General features: G+C 38.9%; 1 protein-coding gene across 1 annotated transcript in view; it reads right to left on the reverse strand.

Moving 5' to 3' along the window:
- Adam28 (ADAM metallopeptidase domain 28) overlaps positions 1–24,269 on the reverse strand; it is a 45,092-nt gene that overhangs the window by 16,664 nt on the left and 4,159 nt on the right. The window contains exons 2-13 of the mRNA XM_051160766.1: positions 21,661–21,764; positions 17,841–17,917; positions 17,079–17,157; positions 15,849–15,925; positions 14,161–14,353; positions 11,381–11,452; positions 10,289–10,360; positions 9,638–9,807; positions 6,545–6,629; positions 5,591–5,721; positions 2,862–3,039; positions 1,283–1,372 (exon numbers count right to left, since the gene is read on the reverse strand). Coding sequence (XP_051016723.1) covers positions 1,283–1,372; positions 2,862–3,039; positions 5,591–5,721; positions 6,545–6,629; positions 9,638–9,807; positions 10,289–10,360; positions 11,381–11,452; positions 14,161–14,353; positions 15,849–15,925; positions 17,079–17,157; positions 17,841–17,917; positions 21,661–21,764 — 1,328 coding nt within the window. The remainder of the gene's footprint in view (positions 1–1,282; positions 1,373–2,861; positions 3,040–5,590; positions 5,722–6,544; positions 6,630–9,637; positions 9,808–10,288; positions 10,361–11,380; positions 11,453–14,160; positions 14,354–15,848; positions 15,926–17,078; positions 17,158–17,840; positions 17,918–21,660; positions 21,765–24,269) is intronic.

Genomic DNA, 24,269 nt, shown 5'->3' on the forward strand with positions numbered 1-24,269 from the left:
CATCCTTTCTTTCAATGTCTAAATCTAAGTCTAAAATGAACTTATTCTATTTCCCCCTAAGCAAAAATACTCTTTTCACGAGGTGTCCTCTGATCTCTCCAATGTAGATTTTTGCTCTTTTTCTTTCTTCCATCTAGTGAGAGTGGGCCTTTGAATTTAGATTTAAATAATGCAATTTTGAGTTTGTGTTCTGACTGGAGATGAGAGAAGCCCCACCCAGTTGAAAATATTTTAATAACAATCCATTAATACAGATAGATGCAATCAGTTCACGTGATGTGGTCTAGGGAGAGTCTGCAGCAAAATGATGCAGCGGAAAGGAGAAAGTACCAATGGCGTTGGAACCAGTCATGTGTGCTTATGTTGGCTTGCCTACTAAATAGTGACCATATTTTTTGTTTCTCAGAAATTATACTATATTTAATTTAAGGTGAACAACATGGCATTGTGGTGTGTGTGTATGTGTACACATCTATATAGTGAAACAATTATTACGGTCAGCAAATTAGTATTGATTTTAAATAGTTACCTTGTGTACGTACATGTATGTTTATAGAGGGAACATCTGAAATCTACTCTCAACACACTTCCGCTATAGTATCCACTGGTTGTTACATTGTATACAGGACCATGCTCCTGCTGCACAGTACACCTCCATCTCCATGTATCCCACACAACTGCCAGTTGATACTCCTTAGCAGACAACCTCTCATTTTCCCACCGCCGATCGTTCGTGGCTTTCCTCTGTGTCTGCACGGTCAACTTTTCTTTTTTTTTTTTTAATGGAGCCCCAGGTATTCCAGGCTGACCTTGAACTCTTTACATAGCCAGAGATAATTTTGAAGTCCTGATTCTCCCACCTCCATCTCCTGAATGCCAAGATTAAAGGCGTGAGCCGCCAGGCTGAGTCACATGCCCAGCTCTAAGGTCAACTCTTTTACAGTCTGTGTTTACAAGAGGTTTGTCTCTTGTGTCTTTCTGAGACCGTTTTCCTTCGCTTGACATAATGTTCTCATAGATTATCCTGGTTGTCACTAATAGGAGGCACGCTGTTTTCACATTTTCTGCTCTAAGATCCCATTCACTCAAAAGAAAAAGGAGATGATATTCTTTTGGCATTGTTGGGAGATTAGTTGAGTTTTTAAAGTACCCAGTAAGTAATCAAGTCATTATTTTCTAGGAAAAAAACCCACTGCTTTAACTGTATAATGTAACATACTCACTAAAACATCATATAGAAAAATAATCAAAATTATTAAAAGATGGAAGGAATGAATCTTACTCGGCATTTCTCACAGCATTCTCCCAGAGCACACTGGAAACCTGCTTTAACTTTACAGGTCTTTGCATCACAGCATTGGTTGGTACATTCCTAGGAAATATCAGCCACAGATTAAAGTGGTATATTATTTTAGTACAATTCATAAAATAGTTTATTTGTCATATATATATATATATACATTACTTTGTATGATTTAAAAGTCTCCTTCAGTACAGTTAAGATAAACCAAGACATTAGAAGGAGTTTGAACAGCTGGTGGATAGTTTTTATCTAACTTCTTCTTATATATGTTTTAATGGACAGACTCTTTCTATCCTTTTAAACAAATATATTTTCCCAAGCCCTTCATGTGAACCTTAATAGCTTCTATTTTTCTTGGTAAAATATGAATAAAACAAAATGAAAAGCATAGTTTTCAGGGAAATGTAACTTAATTAATACAATGCTTCTCTTATGCTTCTATATCATATTCAATTCAATTCCATCCTCAACAGAGATACCAAATATTATTAAATTAGTCTTTGACATACATACTTTGGCCACTAATTCAAATCTAACATATATCCTAGAATAGCCACTGATGTGGTCCATCACGTTTGTAAGCGATTTCATATTACAATCTCAAATGGTTAGACTCCCATGAAAGCAATATAATTTCTTTTGATCTTGGTGTTTTGTTTTTGAGAGATTCAAGCCCTTTCTTCATAGGTGCTGGAGAAGCTAGGACATCAAGAAACTTCCATTGCACTTGTCAAAATTCCTATTGAAAAGAGGGACTTCAAGAGTTGCAATATTTCACCTAGAACCTAAGGCAACTTCCATTGCACCTATCAAGATTTTTATTGAAAAGCAATACTACAAGTTACAGTACTTTTAGAGTTAAAACTACTTCTCTTCATTTAAATAAGCATCATCAGGGGAAGAGAGTCCCTGCAGATAGATCAAACACAGCTTTAATCTTATTCCGAAATCATTGCAAAGCCACCCCCAGAAGAAATCATGCTTCACTCCTGTTAAATGTAATAAAATGGGTTAGGACAGAACCCTTTTTAAAATTTTGGCTGGCCTGTGAATAGGATGAGATCAAGACAGGGACTCTGATGTCAACAACTTGTGAGTCTTGACAGATATGGGATATGTGACATGGCAGTGCATTCTGAAAGTGGGCGTGAGAGTCAATAAACAAGACCTGTGTCTAGATCTTGACTCTTGCTCTGGTCAGGTCTATGAGCTCGGGGAAGCCAATTACTTCTACCTCTTCCAAGTGCTACACCTAAAGAGATGTTCACTAATCCACTGATGCTTGGGCTACCTTGATAATTTCAACCAGAATGCTAGGGATAAAGACACAGAGTCTGTCTTGATGAGGGGCTTACAAAGTCAGGAAGGAAGTGGATCTAGTGAGGAAGTTAAAGGAATATTGAATTCTGTACACCTTGTCATACTAGCCTGAGAAATGCCTACCTAGCCAAAGCCCCAAGAATCATTCAGTCTTATGAGGAGCCACATACTCTTGTATACTTTATGTTCTTAGCAACTGATAAATGAGTTATCTCACTGTAGAAAGGGCTAGGATTACCTCGGGGGTGCCGCAGTCACAGTCCTCATTCATTTCTACTACCTGGTTCCCACAGACTGGGGTAGACAAGATGTCAGAAGGCAATGGGGTATTCAAGAGGCACTGGGATAATTTGTCTTCAAGAAAATGCCTGTAGTTTACATGGCTGCAGGAGCTGAAGTCTGTGGGTATATGGAACCTATGTAGAGAGAGAGAGATTGAAACCAGTACACTCGGGCTTTCCATACGGGAAGCAATGGCTAATATCAACTGCAACTATTCTTACAAACTATCCCAGAGATCAAAGCCAACATGCTGACCAGGTGCCAAGATGTGAGCGGACTGACATTTCTAAGTTCACCCACTTGTTTGGACGTAACTATCTCAGCTTCGTGCAGAAACAAGAGCGTACTAAAGGATAGCATGCCGACCACGTCTATTGAGAACACAAGTGGTTTTTGGCCTGTTCCTGTCATTCCCATCCCTGGATCATTTTGGAATAACAGATTCATATCTATGAATGCACATAATAACTCATATTTCCCTAGATATGTACCAAATGACATTGTTTCCATCTTATAAATGAAGGTGAGGGTTAAACATGCAATGGTATCTGGGAGAAATGACATGAGCTGTGCAACTGGAGAGATGCCAGATCCTTTGGGTGGAAGGAACATGGGAAAATAACCAAACGGAGTAGGGAAAGAGGTAAGAACAAGAACAGAAAAGAGGGGTGTGTGTGTGTGTGTGTGTGTGTGTGTGTGTGTGTGTGTGTGTGTGTGTGAGAGAGAGAGAGAGAGAGAGAGAGAGAGAGAGAGAGAGAGAGAGAGAGAGAGAGATTCATTTACGATAAGATTGCCTAGAAAATTTCCCAACAAGGCAAGTGTATAAATATCTTTTCCTCTTTTCTTTTTCCTGTGAGAATGTTCTTCTCCCCCCCCTTTTATTGAAAATAGATTTTTCCCTCACATAATCTATTCTGATTATGACTTCCCCTGCTTCAACTCCTCTGAATTTCTCCCCACCTTCCTCCCATCCAGATCCCTTTCTGTCTTTTATTGGAAAAGAACAGGCTTCTAAGAGAAAATACCAAAATATAACAAAATATAATATGATAAAGCAAAAACTATCATCAAAGTTGGACAGACAAACCAACAGATAGAAAAGAGCCCAAGAGAAGGTACAAGAATCAGAGACCCACTAGTTTGCACACTCGGGAATCCCATAAAAACACTAAATTGGAAGCCAGAATATATATGCAGAGGACTTGGTGTAGACCCACGCAGGCTCTGCACCTGCTGCTTCAGTCTGTGAGTTCATAGGAGCTTTGGTCGTGTTGATTCAGAGGGCCTTGTGTCTTTGGCATCCTCTATCCCCTCTGACTCTAACCCTCGGTCCACCTCATCTTTCATGGGTTCCTTGAGCTCTGAGAGGAGGAACTGGATCCGATTTAGGGCTGAGCATGCCAAGGTCTTCACTCTATGTCTGGCCATAAGGTCTCTTTATACATCCCCCTCTACAGAAGAAAGAAACTTCTCTGATGATGGCTGATCATGTTTGTATTTCTAGATCTGAGTTGCCTCATTCAAGATGATTTTTTTTTTGTTCTATCCCTTTGACAGCAAATTTCATTATGTCTTTTTTTTTTAACAACTAAGAAAAACCTTTATTGTGTAAATGTACCACATCTTCTCAATTTGTTCTTCTGATGAGGGACAGCATTAAATTTTTCCTCAAAAACCCTTTCTCTGTAATCACCTATTCTGAGTGTGTGGAAAATGTGACAAAAATCTAAGGATATTTTGGTGCCATGCACCATGTAGACAACACAAGGATAAAATGATGAACTGTCCCAACCCCAATGAGAGAGTATATTTCTCATATGACAGTATTTTAAAAATTCTGTATAGGGAGTAGAAAGATGGTTCAGTAGTTTAAATTACCCACTGGCTGCTCCTCCAGAGGACCCTGTTTTGACTGTAAACACCCACAGGATAGCTTACAATGCTCTGTAACTCCAGTCTTGGGGAATATGAGGCTCTTTTCAGGTCTCTAAGGGCACACTATGCAACTGGTGCATAGACATATATGCAGGTAACAACCATCCACATGTAAATAAATAATTTAAAAAATGTACATAGGTGCAGGTAAGCTGCTATTGCACAGGTCCACCATTGGAAATGTCGAATATTAAATTAATTATGAATTAAATGGAGTTAAATGAAAACAATGAATTTTTTAAAGGCACAGTAATGTTTGATGGTCAATATCACTTAGTTTTATGAAAGGTTTGTCTGCTGTTGCCTACCCAACATTCAAATGGAAGTGCCAATGAGGCTGTGGGCACTGTGTCTGAGTCCAGAGCTGAGAGGCTGTGTGAGCTGCTTGTTAATTCAGGAGCACAGCTGGTGCCTTTGGGGTCCCACTGTTTCATGGTGGCTCCTGAAAGTCTGGGTTATCCCTTGCTTTCTATTTGCTCTCCCATACAAACCTTTGTCCCTGTGACATTTTCCTTTGCTTGTTATTGGGGGATATATATATATATACACAAATATATATATATATATACACATATATATATACACATATATATATATATATACACAAATATATATACATAAAAATGTAAGCTTGCTGATTTTACTGAAATTCTTCTAATTCTAAGACATAGGTTACTGAAATGTTGTTGGGAATGACCAATCACAGTCCATCAAAACCAGGGACACAAAGCATGCCCCCAACACCCTCACCTTAGTGACTGCTCCATTACACAGACTTCAGACGGACACCTGCAACTCAAGTAGTCGTGGATCATGCCAAGGTTATGGCCCATTTCATGGGCCATCGTCCCTGCGACTCGAAGATGGTGGCTACTGTGGTCCTAAGGGTAATAACAAGGAAATTGGCATGTGCTTCTCATAGTGACATACTGTTCCTGGTGTTGAGTTCAGCTGATGCGCCCTCTCTCTCTCTCTCTCTCTCTCTCTCTCTCTCTCTCTCTCTCTCTCTCTCTCTGTGTGTGTGTGTGTGTGTGTGTGTGTGTGTGTGTGTGTGTGTGCATGTGTGGGCAAGCATTCCAACATTAGACAGCATTAGACAGAGTGTGCTCCAGAACAATCAGTACTTCAGCAGTGAACATATGTGAGGATGACAGGATGACATAAAGGGTCAGATCTTCAGGGAGACAATGACTATGCTTGTATAAATACCTAACAAGAGAGCTTCAAAATCTGTGAAGCAAAAAGATGTAGTTGAAAGATAAAAATGAGCAAACCAGTAACTGTTTTTATGTATTTCAGTGCCTACTTTTCATTAAGACTGAACAGACACAACAGCGCCATAACTTGCCTTGGTATTATTCATAATTGTAGAACACTAACAGAAGACACTTATATGTCACTTTATATGGCACCATTAACTAAAGACAAAAGTCAAAGCAGTACAGAGTATACTCCAGTGCATAAAAATAATAGGAGCATTTTACATAACCCTTAAAATGCATAAATTAAATCTCAAAAGAAAATTTATGAAGTATTTAAAGTGAAAAATACAACATCTATTCAATGGGTTGGTGGAACTAAGTGTTAGGTCTACATTTGCCATTTAGTTACTGTATTTACCAAGAAACAGACAGTGGGACAGCCCTAACGATCCTCTCTATAGATGAACCAGGAAAATTTGGCAGATGCATGGAACCAACAGACCTGGATGACGCCAACAGAATGATAAGGGGAACACATGGAAGACATGAAAGCTAGGCCCACGGTTGATCCAGAAAAATCTATAGACCTATAAGGAATAAAGGAAAAGATATAAAAATGAAAAAACTGACCTTTTAAAAAATACATAAGCAATTCATCTAGAACTCTAAGCAAGCACTGGAAAAAATTAAATTGCCAACCATCACTTAAGAGTTTCCTTGGGTTTTGTAATACGAAGACTGAATTTTCCTATATTGGCTTCCATAGAACTTGCAGTCCAAGCATTTGGATTTGAGAACATCCACTGTTTACCAGATGTTAGTGACTATTATAATTTCCCTTTTAAATTTATCCCTTATCCCTTGTCATGAAAAGAAACTGTGTTTTTCCCTTTTGGTCCTAACAAATGTTTCCTGGTATATAATTGCTTGATGATAAGCTAAATTTTATGTTTTATTTTAAATTATATCTTTATCATACTTTATTAAAACTGCTTATTCTTACGTTCTTTTCTGTTAATCAAGTTTTTTCTTGTTTATTTATTTATCATCCTGGTCTTTTCATAATGTTTTTGTTAGGGTAAAATTTTAAAAGCATTCATGTTATTCAATATTTTGCTAATGAGCACAAATAGGCTTAGCCAGATTGCATTTGTTTGCTAGTCAATTTAACTTTTCTTTTGGACTTTATTTCTAAGTAGCAGTGGCAACAGTGCCTTCCTTTGCTGGTGTTCTTTTGCTGTCTGCTGCAGGCTTTGACCTTTGTTCACTTAAAGAAATTTTAAGCATTTGTCAAATTTTCAATTTTCCCAGTTGATTCAACTTGTGTTTTCCCACTAAATAACATAAAAAAGCTTTTTACAATTCAATGAAACTAAAGGCACAAAATACCCAAACTTATGAAACACACTGAAAGCAGTGCTGAGAGGAAAGTTCATAGCACTAAGCATGGTTATAAAGAAATTGGAGAGATTCCACACTAGCAACTTAACAGCACACCTGAAAGCTCCAGAACAAAAAGAAGCTGAAAATCATCAAACTCAGGGCTGAAATTAGTAAATTAGAAACAAAGAGAACAATGTAAAGAATCAACAAAACCAAGAGCTGGTTCTTTGAGAAAGTCAACAAGATAGACAACTCTTAGCCAACTTAACTAGAAGGCAGAAGAAGAGTATTCAAATCAACAAAATCAGAAATGTAAAGGGAGACATAAGGATAGACATTGAGGAAATCCAAAGAAAAATTAGGTCTTACTTCAAAGGCCTATAAGCCACAGAATTTGAAAACCTAAAAGATATGGGCAATTTTCTTGATAGCTTTGAGTAATCCTCTATTTCTTAAGGAAATAGAGGCACTCATGAAAAGTCTCCCAATCAAAAAAGCCCAGGACCAGCTGGATTCAGTACAGAATTCTAATAGACTTTCAGAGAAGAGCAGATACTAATTCTCTTCAAACTGTTCCGCAAAATAGAATCAGAAAGAACATTGCCAAACTCATTCTATGAAGCCACAGTCATCTTGATACATAAACCACAGAAAGAATCAACAAAGAAAGAAAATTTCAGACCAAATTCTCTTATTGCGGCTTCTTTTCTCCATGTATAGAGTATATTTGGACTTTAATACTTTCATCTGGTCATCTCTGCACACAGCTACCTTGTTAATTTGTCTAGTAAATTGTAAGACCTACAGTTCATAAATGAAACAATAAATCTTACATCCAGGAAGTTAGTGGAGTTTTCTACTTCTTTTCTCTGAACTCCTCAAGAAACCTCTTCTTAGTATTCCACTAACATTAACTACACATTTAAATATTGTCTATGATTTTCATCTTTCTATGCCTTTGATCTGTAGTGTATGAATATATAGCAATTTGACTGACTTGGGAGCCAGTCTGGAAGAATTCAAATCATTTAGGTTTTCTAGTCACTAAGTTTCTTCTCCTCAAAGAAAAGACTCCATCCCAAAGTGTGTCTCGATTTAAGAGTCATTTATCCAAGCCAGGGGGTTGTGTCTGCTAGTCTCCAGCCATGTCTTTCAGTGAGTAATCCCTGTAGTGCTCACAGCCCAATGAGCACCTTTACCTTGGAAATGGGTGGGCCCTGTGGTATGGAATTCTAGTTAAGATCATGAAATCATTGTGGTTAAGATTATATAGTCATTGTGGTCAAGAGCATACTTCCATTGTGGTTAAAATCATACTTCCATTGCGGTCAAAAGCATGCATCCATTGTGGTGCTATGTAAATTTTAAGGCTTTATCACAACGAGCCAGGTTTCTCCTGAGATTAATGGAATGCTGGTGTGAGAGAAGCCAAAACCTTTTAAAGACCCTATTATGCTGAGATACCCATGTTGGAAGAAGTCTATGCTGGCCACATGAAAGATTGTATATAGAGTAATATGGCTCGGCCTGTTCCAGCCATGCTACCCCAGATGTCACACACACACACACACACACACACACACACACACATGCACACACGTGTGTGTGTGTATTTATGTGTATACACACACACACACACAAGTTTTGGACTGATTTGTTATGCTCAATTAAAAAAATACAAATCTTACAGGGTGTAGGCCACCCATTTCCATGGCATGCACTGATCCTGAGGAAGCCGACTCTAGCCATTTCAAGTCCACACAGGCAGCTTCCTGTTGTCTGATGCCCACTGAAATAATGATTGAGATCATATGAGACCCTCACCAACATTCTTGATCTCATACACCAAAGTCCATGGCTTCTTTCACTAATTGTATTTATTTCAGCTCTTTTTATTAAATTTCCTTTCAACAGAATAGTCTTAAGTATGGGGTTTTAATATAATCTGAATCTTACTTTGATTCTAGAAGTTTCCCTTAACTCAAGGCTAAAGTCAGTCAGGTTTTCTAAACATAGAGTCTCAGTTTCCTTTTTTCTGATCTAAATTTGTCCTTCCTTTATTTAGACCCAATAAAGCAAAATTCTGATAAAAGAGTGCCTTATCTGTATTGTTTAAGCCAATACTTGGATTGATTCCCTGTGCGTAGCTCCTTACATCTTACTTGTGCCCCAAGACCTCACTCTCATTCTGCAAAGAGACAGCTATACATACGAGATTAACTGGGCAATGTCGTGGTGCTTTCGTTTTAGCAGGTCATTTCTCCTCCATTTAGAGAAGTTATTCAGGGTGACGTTGGCATCTTTTGCTATCTTTATCTTATCCTTGTCAGTCCAGATTTCTAATCCAACTAAGACCACATGGGTGTCAAGCTTCTTATAAAGCTGTCCAAAGAGAACACATCACAAAGCCACAAGTTATAAGAGTGAGATTATCTATTAATATCTCCACTGAGCTTTATGTTTCAAAAGCAGTAATGTGTGACATTTCCTTTATCACCTTGAGCATTAATGCACTTCTCCAGATAAAATGCTCCCCTGAACATTACATTTTAAGTAACTTCTTCTTGAGGGTGTTTTTAAGATTGAATGAGACACTGTGGGTAAGAGAGGTGCTAGGGCTCCAGAGACAATAGGCCTATTTTGTTTCTTGTTTTCTTTAAGTCTCTGAAATGATTTTCTACTAGAATTTGGTTATCAGTATTTTCTTAAGTGGATTTTGGAAAACAAAATCCTTCCAAATGAAACTTGATTTGTTATCTTTTGGGCCTAAGAACACATGGTATTAATATCCAAGTAAATAGCAAAATTCATGGTCATTCCTTAGAAATTCTGGAAGTTTTACATTTAATAAAACATATCCTACCATGTTGACGAAATTGGCCATCTCAAGCACTCTCTTTCTTATTTCAGCAAGATTTTTATTATACTTCTCAAACTGAAAGACAATGAAAAAACAGAAATAGGGGCTGACAGAAACTAACATAATCAGAAGATAAAAAGACAGTTTTACAGTGATTATAATTATCAGTTGTTAATATTTAAAAAATAAAAAACAAATTTAGTCATTATTTCATGTAAATGGAATAATTTTGGGAATAACATTCTGTTTTCACCCATGAAATAGCAGCCAGCAGCCAGCAGCCAGCTCTTAGGGATTTAGCCACACATAGCGGCACACCTGTAATGTGAGCAGTGGAAGGCCAAGGCAAGAGGACCATGAGTAAGGACAGCCTTGGCTACATAGCAAGACTCTGTCCCAAGCAAAACCACACTAAAATAAAGTGAGGGATCATTATAAATGTGTTTTACTTTAATTCCCATGGTTTCCTAATCATTACAAAGCACGGTCTACCACTTTAAAATACATGTGTAGTAGATGAGCCCAAAACAACAAGACCAGAGATTTAAGTTCTGAGATAACTAATTTCCCAGTAGTTTTGATATCTAAATCATTTTGTTGTTGTTGTTGTTGTTGTTGTTGTTGTTGTTGTTGTTGTTGGCATTAAACACACAGAGAACTTTTTTAGAAACCCACAATTAAAAAATGTGTTCCATGATAAGAAAGTAAATGGTTTCTACCATCAAGAGTTGTGCTTCTCCGAAGAGCCTATCTATGGGTTTTGTCTATATGATGCTCCCTGCAGAGTACAGATTCTACATTTCAAATAAACTACTTTTCCAAGGACAGCATGACAAACAAGTTTAAATAGAACTAAATTTGGATCTCTAAAGATAGTAAGAAAAGACATTTATAGGATGTGTATTTGTCAGTTGCTTATTTCTAAGGAGAAACATTTGGCAGTTTCATTATAAATATCAAATTTCATAGACTTAGAATAGTTTCTCCATATGGTTCGTATTCTTGATATTTCTAAACGTATCTGCATATTTCTATTTCACACAATAAGCCATAGACAAGAGAAATTTGTGGGATGTATTTGTCTGATGTAATTACCTCACCATTGTCCAGGACCAAATAATATTCTATGTATTTCTTAGGTTCTTGAGCCAACTCATCATTCATCTTCTGAAATAGAAGGGAGACCATGATTAAGACAATATCTTTCACTGTTGATCTTTTATTTAGCACGTATGATCTTAGAAGAGGCTGGATTGTATCTGAGAATCAAGACAGACAATATTACTATTTTAACTCTACCACAATATCCAGGCATGCATACACACATGGCTCATAATGTTAGAAGATGAAGGCAAGCAATGGTCTTTTATGATTCCATCATCAGGAACAAATAACTGAAGGGAGACTCATATATGATCTAGTGGGGTGTAGGCTTACCTCCCATTTTCCATAGGAACAGAATATTTACTAGCACTTTCTATGCACTCACAGCACTCTGGAGATTGGGGTAGGTAAGTCAGTGTGGTCCATCAACTTAGCAGCTCACAGGAATCAACAAATACACTCAAGTATCAAGTGTAATTAGTACTACAGGGTGGATCCAAAGAGTGAAGCTGGGTGATTAGATAGCGATTTCAAATAGACAGTTAGAAAAGGCCTTTTTAAAGTCTTGGATAATGTAGCACAAAACATAAAAACAGGAAGCCAAGAAATGAAAATACTTGGAATATAATCCAGAAAAATGTAAACCACTAATATCTATAGTTAATTGATAATGATGTGTTTAAAAAAGAACAAAAGGTGGGTTTTTTTTTTCAGAATAAATGAAATGTAAACTTCATAGGTTGAGGGGACATAAAAAGTATTGTATGCTGGGCAGAATCAAATAGACATCTGTAACTCATGGCAGTGGTTTGAATTTTATGCAACATGCAATGAATAGAAAAAACATTCTTCCCAGGTAATCTCATCTTTTCCTACACATTCTTTCCTTCAATGGGACTCTCTGCAGCTGGGATGTAGCTCAGAGTTGCAAAGGTTTATAATGAAGGAACACTCGACCTAGTGCACAGAGAATAGAGTCTGTTAATGTGAGAACAGACATAGGAAGGATAGATACAATTTGTTGTCATGATGATCTTGGAACCCTACCTGAGATCTCAGTGAGGAGCTGAAATATGTGCCGAGATAGTTACCATTAAGGAAAGAAAAGAAAATCAACAATAATTCCAATACATGGGCCACAACAAATAATGAACAGTGGTAATGGTTATCCAGGGTTGACAATATAGAAAAGAAGCATAATGTGCATGTCACATAAAATGAGTGGTTCTTTTTTATCATCTACTATTGTGTTATCAAATATTTAAGTGGCTAAATGACTGAAAATACATTTGCAATAATAGTCTCTCTTCTCTACCCCCCCCTCCTTTTTTTTTAACAAGCAAGAATTCATGTATCCCAGGCTGGCTTTGCATTCATTACACATGAGCCTCCTGCCTCCACCTGGAATTACAGGCATATACCATTGCACGTGGCTTATAAAGTGCCTAGGATGACCACTACGGTTTCATACACCCTAACATGGCACACAACATCCAGCCCTAGAGTCCCACTGAAGGAACAAATGTGTGGGATAAGATGAGATTATCTGGGAAGAATTCCAAAGCAAAAACCAGTTTAACAGTTTGCCCAGACTTCTAATATCAAGTGAGCAACCAGAAGAGAGGTGATGGAAAGGAGTTCCAGCAAGCCAACACAATCGCATGTTAGGAAAGCGCGGCCATTTCTACATGGTTCCCAAAGAATCAAGATGGCTGTTGCCAACCAGAACCGTGGTGATGTTGAGAGAAACGTGTAGCCAAGGTCAGTGATTCTGGGTTCCTAGGAAAGGCTGGTGAAATGCAAATGCACAGCAAAGAGAACAAGCTCAGATTTTTCTTAGAACCAGGCCGCCTGGTGCTTACAGATTCTAAGAACACTTGGAAAACATAATCAAGCAATGAAAATAAAATGACAGAAACATTTTAGTGCACACCACACAGCTAGAAGCAGCTGGCTTTGTGTTTTCTTCTTTGGTCATAACAGAATTCCATAACAGAAAGAATGTTCTATGTTCTTACAGGTAGACCCTGTGTTTATGTTGCTTGCTACTTCATTGCCAGTACACATTTTGGGGTAGAAGTTTGTCATATTTCCACATCACAAGAAGAATCTCCCCATGTGTTCATTACTGTGAGAATTAGAGGGTGCTATGAGTGCTGTCTACTCCTAGCAGTCATATATTATATGTCTGGCTTCCTTTTAGCCCTTGCACATTGGTGATGATAACAATTTGTGCACAGATTCTTATTCAGCAAATTACTAATGTACAGCAATGTTGTACTGGTAGTAAAACTATAAACTATTAGTTTTGGCAGTGGTTATACAATGTGAACTAAGGACACTGCTAAGATTAGAGCCAAGGGTTGGAAAGGTGCCTAAGCACAGGAAGCCCTCCCTGCGAAAACGTGAGTGTGGAATTCAGATCCCCAAACGTGCTGTGAAAGACTGGTGGGTGTAGTGGCCTGCCTCAGATGCAAGAACAGAAAAGCCAAGGACAGGGAATTCCCAGAGCAAGCTGGCTAACCAGACTATCCAAAATGGCAAGTTCTGGGTTCCTCGAGAAGCAATGCCTCAATATATAAGGTGGGGATCATTTGAGGAAAGCACTTGGCATCAGTCTGGGGTCTCCCCACACACACATAGGATCATGTATACATGCATGCATATACAATGCATGTACATACAAAAAAGAAGAAAGTAAAAAAAAAAAAAAAAGAATCAGAACCCAGGTTAGGACACAAAAGAATAGGTAATAACAAAACTGCACCTACAAAGAGTCTGGTGCCAGACAGGACCACATCCTGGTGCAACCCGCGTAGCCATGGAACACTGTCCACTCCACAGCTGCCATTCTCTTGGACTTCATTGGGGTCATCCTTGAAGAGTGCATGTGCCTGCTCATCCAGGCTCTCAGAGCTCAAAGGTTCAATAAAATACGTTTCATCACCTTGACTGAAGTAGCCTCTGGGGGACATGAACATAACAACATGGTATTCCTTTGGAGCTGTCCACACAGAGTCCTCAGAGTCCTTATGGCCAGCTAATGTTATGGTAAGGAAAGAATGCAGCTTATCTGCTTCTGACACTAGACATGTTCATCCTCTTCCTACCCTGGCCTTGAAGGTGAGGGATGCTTTGGAGTCTAATAAGGAATTAAAATTCTAGGCCAGCCTCTGATTAGCTGTGAATCCAAAGAAATGGTGTTTAATTAAGTAGCCCAATTTTTTTTTAGTCTATATGATATAAAAATATAATGCCAAATAACAGGATGGTATGGAGTGGAAAGAGGGCGGATGAAGCATGGGGTCAGCAAAGATTTCCAACTTCTTCACAAACCCTGGTACTAAAGTCTGGGCTGACTCACTGGCCACCCCACTCCATTCTCCCTGTTAGTGGCTGAATGCTCACTAACTTCGGTGCAAAAGATAAGTAATCCTGGTTGCATTTCATTCCTTAATTAATCTAGAGCTCCAATGGTTTAAAAATCTGTCTGTGTTATATTTAATGAGACTTGTTTTAAGCTAAGCACTGTATTAAAAGCAGAGGGTAAAAGAGACCGTCTCTTTCTTCATGAAATGAGGAAAATGGATGTGTAGAAATAATAAAAATTTATATGGGATTATTTAGTAAATTCATATATATGCAGTTAAATCTAATTAGTATGAAGTGGGAATGCATGAGAATACAGTGTATAGAACTGGAAGACAGCAAGTGTGGGTGTTTGTTTCAAATGGTTTGGTTGAAGTACATGGTAGTGGAAATTGGGCATTCCAGTAGAGGCAGATGTAGTGAACGAAGAGGAAAGAAATAGAAGATACAATCACTGGGGACTGATAGGAAACGGAGGCTGGAGGTATGAGGCGGGGAGTCTTCAAAGACTTCCTGATGCCTGACTGGGTAAGTTATTACTTGATTATTCCACCACTGAGCTCAAGAACGCAGGGAAAGTAATGGATTTACGAGACAATCAATTTACTTGGTCTAGAAGGCATAGACATTTAGATCAGCTAAGCTGTTCAACTAGAAGCACAGACCAGGAAATCAATCAGTTCTTGGTATTGATAAGATACCATAAGGTAGACAGACAGACATGGGGAGTCACTAATAGGCAGAAAGGTGTGGGTGTTCTTAGGAATAAAAACTAGAGATAAATAAAAGTGAGGAGACAAAGAAGAGAAGCCCTACTCCCTCAAAGAGTCTGACTATAAAACTGAGTCTCCAAAAAAAAAAAAAATCTTCATTTTTAAACAAGCAGAGGAATAAAATTAAAACTGATGGCAGTTCAGTTGTATAATTTCCATGCCTTAAAGAGAAATGGTGTTTTGATGCAAAATTTCAAAATGGTGTAGCCTTGAAGAGTCATATCTGTTTATGTCATATCACTAATTATACTTGAGGGTCTCCAGACTTATCAAGCCTGAACTCTGGTTCGGTGGAACATGGACTCCTGAAAGCTCACCGGAGACCTTGGCACGTGCTGATGCTGGCTTCAGAGGCCTTCTCGTTTACGATGTGTCCTTGATAGTAACAGCTATCCTAAGGGAAACAAAAAAGCTCTTTGTAAAGGAAGTTCTTCAGAGTTTTTAGACTCTGTGGCCAATTAGAATTTGAAATCTTGGAATGGGAACAATTTTCTGCTACACAGTGGTTAAGTTAGAGGCTTTTAAAGAACTAAATATAAGCATTTTGTCTTAAAATTTAAGGATTGTTAATAAGCCCTCAAATACCTATATTATGCAGTCTGAATATTATATATAGTGCCATAAATACAGTATATTATGTAACATTATACATTATATATAATGCATTCTATATATTGTTATAATAGATTAGCATTGCTGAAACAGTAAAAAATAGTTAACCACTATTTACAAAAATCTGTTTAGTTATCTAAGTTTAAAATCTGACTCTCCAAACATATGTCTTATATTTTTTCCTCTTCAAAAAAATTCTTTTTCCAATATAACTGGTCACCTTTCCTCTACCTTTTAAGCTTATGGGTTATTTGGATTGCTTGTCCAAAGAATCAAACTTGATTTAGTGAGCCTGCACAATACACCATGATTCTTTTGGAGAAGACTACCAGACTTATTTCTCTATGTGGCTGTCCCATGTTAGGCCCTTCTGTGTTAGAAGACATGTGGCATTGGCCTACAGAACCCCAGGAGGTTTAAAGGCTTGCAACAGACAAGGGGACCCTGAGCAGGATGCCCACCCATGCAGTAACAGGCTCCATGGGATTAAGAGGGATTTCAGAGGACAGATCAAGAGTGGAGTTACTTAGGGCAATATGGGATTTTTACAATTGCTGTTGCAGAGGTAGTCGTGAGTGTGACAGACCTATGGACTTTGGAAGGGTGAAAGTAAATAGTTAAAAATAACAGACATGCTTAGTTAGCTCTTCCCATTACAGGGTCTGTCTACAGAAAACAAATCTAAAGAAAATATATGTTCCTTCTGCCTGTTTTCCATGAGAGCTGGAAAAGGTCACTGGGGTCATCCCTTATCATTCTTAGAAAAATATAATAATTTGAGAAGATCAGTTAAGCAGTTACTGCTGCTGGGGAAAACAAAACAAAACGGCATGGAGGCTGTAAAAGTAGTTTCAGTCCTATTTGCCTGCCAAGGACACTGTGTTTAGGTCTTCAGGCACGAACCCATTATGAAGGGACTGGTGAGGCTGTCATACCATCATCTGTGGGCTTGTGGTGACCTCTTTTCCACTGGAATTATAGTATGTTTCCGAGTAGCCTGGTGCAAGGAGCTTGCTAGAGAAAGAAAAGGAAAGAGGAGGGTTACATGTGTCAACTGCAAAGTCCGAAAACAAAGACTTCTCAGGCTGCGCAGACAAGTTTCAGCTCCTCAGCTTCTCCCATGCCCAGACACATGCACACAGGAAACTGCTGCTCACACTGGCCTGGCAGAAGGGGGAGGGGATGTCGGGGACATTCCTAAGGTCCCTGGAACAAGCCCTTCTTCACGTGGGACTTGGTTGCTATTTCTAGGAGAAACTTGAGAAGCAGACCTGAGGTCAAAGGTGACAGAGGTGAGCACCTGCAAGCAGTTTGGCACAAAGGCATAGCATTACTCATGTCTCAGTACTTTGCAGGGGACAGTCCTATGAGGCTCTCTCTCAAGACACAAACAAGCAAACAAAATCCAAAGTAAATTGTATTGGACCCACCCATCATTTGGTAAAATAACCACATGTGTCTACTAGCATCTCATTGTTTTTCTTTATAAAGTGTCAAATGCCTAGTAAGCTATTATTTTACCTAATATGTTTCTACCACTTTGAGAGAAAAAAAATATTTACTGACTCCTTGGATCGATTAGTAGTAAAGCCTGGTGGGTCAAGTTTTGGAAGCACTAAAACTGGGGGCAGCTTTGCCAGCCACTTTCTACTTTCCAACTTGTTGAGGAGGGAAGTAGCAGACAGACTCATACTCACTTGCTCTTTTTCAAATACAGCACTGCAACCTTTCCATTAACTGTCATTTTGTACTTTAGCTCAGTTTCAAATGCCTCCTGCAAAAATGCACAAAGACTTACTGTTAATCAAAATGTGACAATTTCTATCAATTTAATCTTTAGCAAGTAATGCTTGCTTTTCTCTAGCAGTGAGACCAACTGTCCGTCTAGACACTGGGCAACAGACTAATCTGCCAATTAAACAGACAAAGCATCTGTGTGTGTGCTTGTGTATGTATATGTGCATGTGTGTACATGTGTATATGAGTGTTACGAATGTATGTGTTTGTATATACGTGTGTGTGTGCCTGTGTGTGTGTGTGTGTGTGTATGTGTGTGTGTATTTGTGCTGGGAATGTATCCCATAATCTTGCAAATGTTGGATAAGGACATTCCCACTGAGCCATATTCTAGACCCCTTATCTGACATATTTCTATAGAGCCTTGATAATTTTGGCAGGATTTTATTTGGATCAGCAATTGTTTATGGAAAGAAATATTAATATTATCAAACATAGGTTAGGAAATGGAGCAAATGGGAGTGGGGGAGTAGAGATATGTCAAAGACATAGAAAGTACCTTTAACATGGGCCAGCTTAGTGGGTGAAGGCCCTTGCCTGACAACTGGAGTGTCTATGTGGTTGAAGGTGAGAAACAACACCTGCCTTTCAACTCTGAATTCCAAATAAGCCTGAGGACCCACACCATCTGCACTAACACACACACACACACACACACACACACACACACACACACACACAATATATTAAATAAATAATAAGTGATAAATAAAAAAATAAATGGAATAAAAAATTTAAATTCTTGAGGAGGCGGTTTCAAAGTGCAAAGGAAGGTTGCATTTAGTCTAATGGACACACACACACATACATAAATGATTTAGGGAAATGGTTCTGTTAATCTGCACATAAATATGCCATTCATTGAAGCCATAAGATGAAGTGTGAAGCATGCAATGTGTGTGTGTGTGTGTGTGTATGAGTGTGTGTGAACATTTAAAGTAGCAGAGAATCTGTACGTGTAGAGGGGCAGAAATAAACATTGGTGAGGAGAGGAAAAATAAAATTAAAAAAAAAATCAAGTAGCTGGTGTCGCAGAGAACCACTGGAAAAAAAGCCCATTCACAGAAACCAATTAAAACCTTGAAAATGAGTCATAAAGCATGTGACACAACGAGTACCACAGGTAGAGAAAGTATAACCGTGAACACAGAGCACTCATTTGCACCCTACTTCACTTTGCATACATTAAACTTTCCATCTTCCATACTGTATAAGCATCACCATTCTTGTGTATGCTTGAAAGCAAAGGATTATTTAAAGTCTGAGTTTCCAACAGGAGAATCAGCCTAGCCAAGATGTGAGCATGCACTCACCCTTTACCACGCATAAGACTAACAGAAGACCTCCTGTTTAGAGGTCAGTTAGACACTCAGTATGTCTACAGGAAAACCAAGTACATCACATCAAACACAGCCCTCTGAAAAATCACTTAAAACTCGGCACTGTAAGGCTGGATACATGGATCATTCACTAAGAGCACATGCTGCTCTTTCAGAGGACTTTCAGAGTTGGATTCCTAACACCTAGGAAGGGAGGCTCACAAGTACCTGGAACTCCATCTCCAAAGGATCCGATGGCCTATTTGGTCTTTACAGGTATCTTCCTGCACATTCTCATGTGTGCACGCAGACTCATGTCACATGCACATGAATAATTCTAAAAATTAACTCACCATCTACCATGGCCAGTAACTAATCTATGGTTTCATACCAAAATAAAATTTTCCAATAATACCTTCATTTGTGAGGAAATAACTTTATAGCTGTGATAGAATCTTCAGGTGTATTCAGTTTTTCCTCATAACACTCAGGAAAAAATGTAGCGGACATTTTTGTTACTGCAAGACATTTTCTAAGGAAAATTTCCATGAAGAAGACTCTGCTGCTGATGGAGTCCATCAGGGTTAGGAGGATGCTTTCCTAGTGAAGACATTTTGAGTAGCAGATTCCACCAAGGGTCCTGCTAGCACCAATTGATGTTGGGAGAAGTTCCATGAAGAAATTTTCTGGTAGAGGGATCTGCACTCCTGGCTAATTGCATTGCAGATCATCTTAGTTATCAGTTATGTCTCATTTATCTCGGTATTGCTGACGCCCATCAAATGTTGCAGGTGCAGGTAATTAGAATATGGTTCTTGAGTGGAACACCATATTCTACTATGCAGATAGGCCTTCTAACTATAGACCAGGGTGGCCTAGAACTCACTATATATTCCAGGTTGGCATCCACATCACAAACATAGACAAACCCTTGGGAATTACCAGTGTGCATCGCCACACCCACCCAGATCAGGATATCATGTTTTGTATCTTTACTCTCACAACTAGTTAAAAATGTAAGCCAGTGTTGGCTAACAACGTGTTGTTTCATTACAATGTAAGAATTATATGTAATTTCATGCTGTTTACATAGAAAAGATACAAATTCCAGATAAAAATGCCAATTTGTATTCATCTGCAACGTTTATTTTACTTTCTGGTTCGAATTTAAGGGAACAATTGTGTGTGTGTGTGTTTGTGTGTGTGTTCATGTGTGTGTGTGTGTGTGTGTGTGTAGATGGTAGCTAGGTAAATAATAGGTAAGGCAATTTATATATGATTATTTGGAAGCATACAGCACAAATTATAAAATATCAACGTCTATACCCCGTGACCAGGGACTAGGTACTTCACTTCTCAGGACCTTAATGTATAAAATGGAATTGATATAATTTTGGGTTGTAGTGAAGAATAAAAGCTTGGAGAAAACAAGCTAATATAATCATTAATACTCTTTGTCTCCAAATTATATATAATTTGAAAACCCAGAGGCGTTTACCAAGGGAGAGTCATTGGTAAACTAGAAGAGTTACCTGTGGATATGGCTCAGCTGGTAGTCAGCCTGAGGATCTGAGTTCTCCACCCAGATCACGCCTATTCTAAAACTCTGGCATGACTGTCCATGCTTCTAATCTCAGGCAAGAGGACATAGAGCCCGGAAGACCTTGGGATACACTGGCTAACCTAGTTGCGAATGAGTGTGTTCCAGTCCATTGAGAGACTCTGTCTTGACAAACAAAGTGGATAGCATAGCAAACAATGTAAAAGTAACCTATGATCCCCCTCATTCTCACATGTATACATATGGATACAAGCATACATATAGTATGCATGTACAAGAAATAAGAAAGTGGGACAGAGGGAAGGACATCCTATTGGGACTCTAGGTGAGAGAAGCATGGGAGAATGGGGAAATAGAAGGATCCAAAGGGTCCTAGAAACCTACAAGAAGAACATTATGATGGGCAGATCTGGGCCCAAGGGTCCTGCTCAAACTATGGCACCAGCCAAGGACAATATGTGCAGTAAACTTTGAACCCCTAACCAGATCTAGCCAGTGGATAGGACATTCACCACCGCTGAGTGGAGAGTGGGGTCTGACTTTCACACGAACTCTGGTGCCCCATATCTGACCACGTCCCCTGGATGGGGAGGCCTAGTGGAACTCAGAGGAAGGGTAGCAGGCTACCAAGAAGAGACTTGATACCCTATGAGCATATACAGGGGGAGGAGGTCCCCCTCAGTCACAGTCATAGGGGAGGGGAGTAAGGGGAAAATGGGAGGGAGGGAGGAATGGGAAGATAAAAGGGATGGGATAACAACTGAGATGTAATATGAGTAAATTAATAAAATATATTTTAAAAAAGAAAGAAAGAAGACAATCATAGATGCACTGACTGACCTTTTGCTCTGGCTCTTTGGTTTCTCTTTTATGCAATGGATGAAGTCTTATGGGATAAACCACTTCATATTTCTTGGCCTTAGGGAGTTCTTTTACTGTGTTTGCTGAGGGAGAAAGAAGGAAGAGAAGACATAGCTGTTCAGTAATGGCCATCATGGTCACTCCTATGGTTGATGCCCCACAGAGGCCTTCAGTGATTTATGTCGGTGGTTCCAGACACGAGGAGAACTGGACCACACTGGAAACCTATTCCCTTCCCTCCCCAATCTTTAATCTCTGACTTTTACTATTTCTCAGGGAGAAATTTCCAAGTGCCTCTCTGATGTCCATTTGCCCTTTTCTCTTTACTCACTCGGATCTGGGCAGCAGCGCCCCCTGCAGGAGAATGAAACAAGTTAAAAACTAGGCAGAATCCAGTTCTCCTGGGAGCTGATCACTCCCACAGTGAAACAGAAGCACTGCAGACCATACTGCTATGAAAATGGAAGCACACACACACACACACCATTTCTGATTGAGCCTATACTCCTTGGAATTTTCAACAGCAAATTTTGCAACTACAGTTTCAAGTAAGAAAAGGCTCTGACGCTAAGCTCATAGAAGGAGCTGGCATGAGCAATATTGACAAGCATTCATTTGGGGCATAGGAAAAAAAAAAACATGAAAAGGAGAGAAGTAGAGGATTGTAGCAGAGTCACTGCCCAGGGAAGGGCTGCTTGGAGGCTGAGGTCCCACACGAAGTGGAAAATGGAAGTTCATCTAAGAAAACCAATTCACTGGGAGCCTCATGTCTAAGATTTGTCTGGAAATTAGGCTAAAGACAAATCCGGGGCCTTCCAATATTTTTAATTGGATTTTTAAATTTTTTCTTTTTGTTGTCCACATGGTCTGGCCCCATCTCTCTGTGGGTAGCCCTAGAAGGAATGTGAGTGGTGCCACTCTGCCTGCCACAGGTGCTTAACGGCCCACATGGGATGAAGACCTAGTGAAGTTTAGAGAGCGGAGACAGGGTGCAGGCAGCGAGTCTAGAGAAGCTTCTTTTTCCGCTCTGTGTTGTGATTTAGAGCTTCTCTATGTAATTCTAGCTCACTGAAATACTCAAACAAAGCACTAATGGTTATATGAACCTATACCACTGTGGAACGCCCAATAGCAGACGACATAACTGAAGGGATCCACTAAGCGTAATTTCCATGGGTCACTTGGACAACGTAGCCTAGTAACTTCCTAGAGCATGAAGTACATACTTGTTTTTATTTTATTTTTCTGAGAACCGAAGCAAAAAAAATTCTAGTGACGTCAATTTTTTTGGTCCGTTTGGAATGGTTCTAATTTATTTGATCACACAAGAATAATTTAACCCGGGAGATTGTTCGGCTTGAAGGGCACGCTCAGGCCAAAATGGCAATTAAGGTAGTGAAGGGAAACACCTCCCTTGCCGTGACTTGGGGTTTACTCTTAGAAAATATTTTACAACAAAGCTAGAGCTGAAGCGATGGCTCAGCAGCTACGAGCCCAGGTTGCACTTGCAGAAGACCAAGGTTCTATGCTCAGCACCCACATCCTGCATCACTGCTGTGGGTAACTCCAGTTCAGGGACTCTAATGCTCTCTTCTGGCCTTCCTTAGCCATCAGATATGCATGTGGATTACAAACATACACATATAGGCAAAATATTCATAGACAAAAAAAATCCTTAAAATGTATATAAATAAATAGTATTTAAAGATACAGTACAGATCCTATAATATCTTGCTTAGGTTTCGAAATTTTTAACTGCTTGAAAATTGGTAGCAGATTAAGCTGTGTTTGAGATGCATCACGTATTCTATAATATTAGACAAATAAACACAAACTGGTACAGTAGCTTCAAAAGGGCCACGCTCATTCACATACATTCTCACCAGATGTGACGAAAAGCCGTTGTAACACGTCTGTAACAATTGTACAAAGTTTTTCTTTTATTTTTTCCTTTAGCCTTTCTTTTCTTCCTTTTGTTAATTGTTCTTTGTTTTGTCAGGGCCTCACTAGGCTAGCCTCAAATTCAAATACTTCCCAATTCCAAATGCTGGGCTTACAAGCATGCATCACTAAGCCAGTGTGGTAAAGTTCTTGAGTTGCTCCTTTCTTGAAGTCACGAGGTAACCACTGTGCTCTTTATTTTTATAAAACGTTATATAATTCTTTTTTAAAAAGCTTATAAAGAATCCTTTTTTTTTTTTTACCATGTGCACTAGAGATAATAAAAGAATCTAAGAACTAAGTCACCCAGTCACAAGCGGCTCAGCTGGTGTGTCCTTGTAGATTCTGCAACTTGTACATACACTTAGGTAATTGAGATTATACAGCATGTACCATGAACAGTCACCAACTAAAAACTCCACATTACACGAGCATTTTGAATCCCAAGAATACACCTTAAATGTAAATCTTTATTAAATATATAGGCAATTAATTCTAATGTCGATGAAGAAAAGTAATAGTATCATTTATGAAAATGTTTTTAAAGTTCTAAAATGTGGGATGGTCATTCCCTCCTGTTAAAATTTCATGATTACTTTCACAGCAGCGAGGGTGCCAAGAGGTAAGAAACAGCTCTTGCCAGAAAT

The sequence above is a fragment of the Acomys russatus genome, chromosome 18 (genome assembly GCF_903995435.1).
Source record: "Acomys russatus chromosome 18, mAcoRus1.1, whole genome shotgun sequence".
NCBI classification, from domain to species: Eukaryota; Metazoa; Chordata; class Mammalia; order Rodentia; family Muridae; genus Acomys; species Acomys russatus.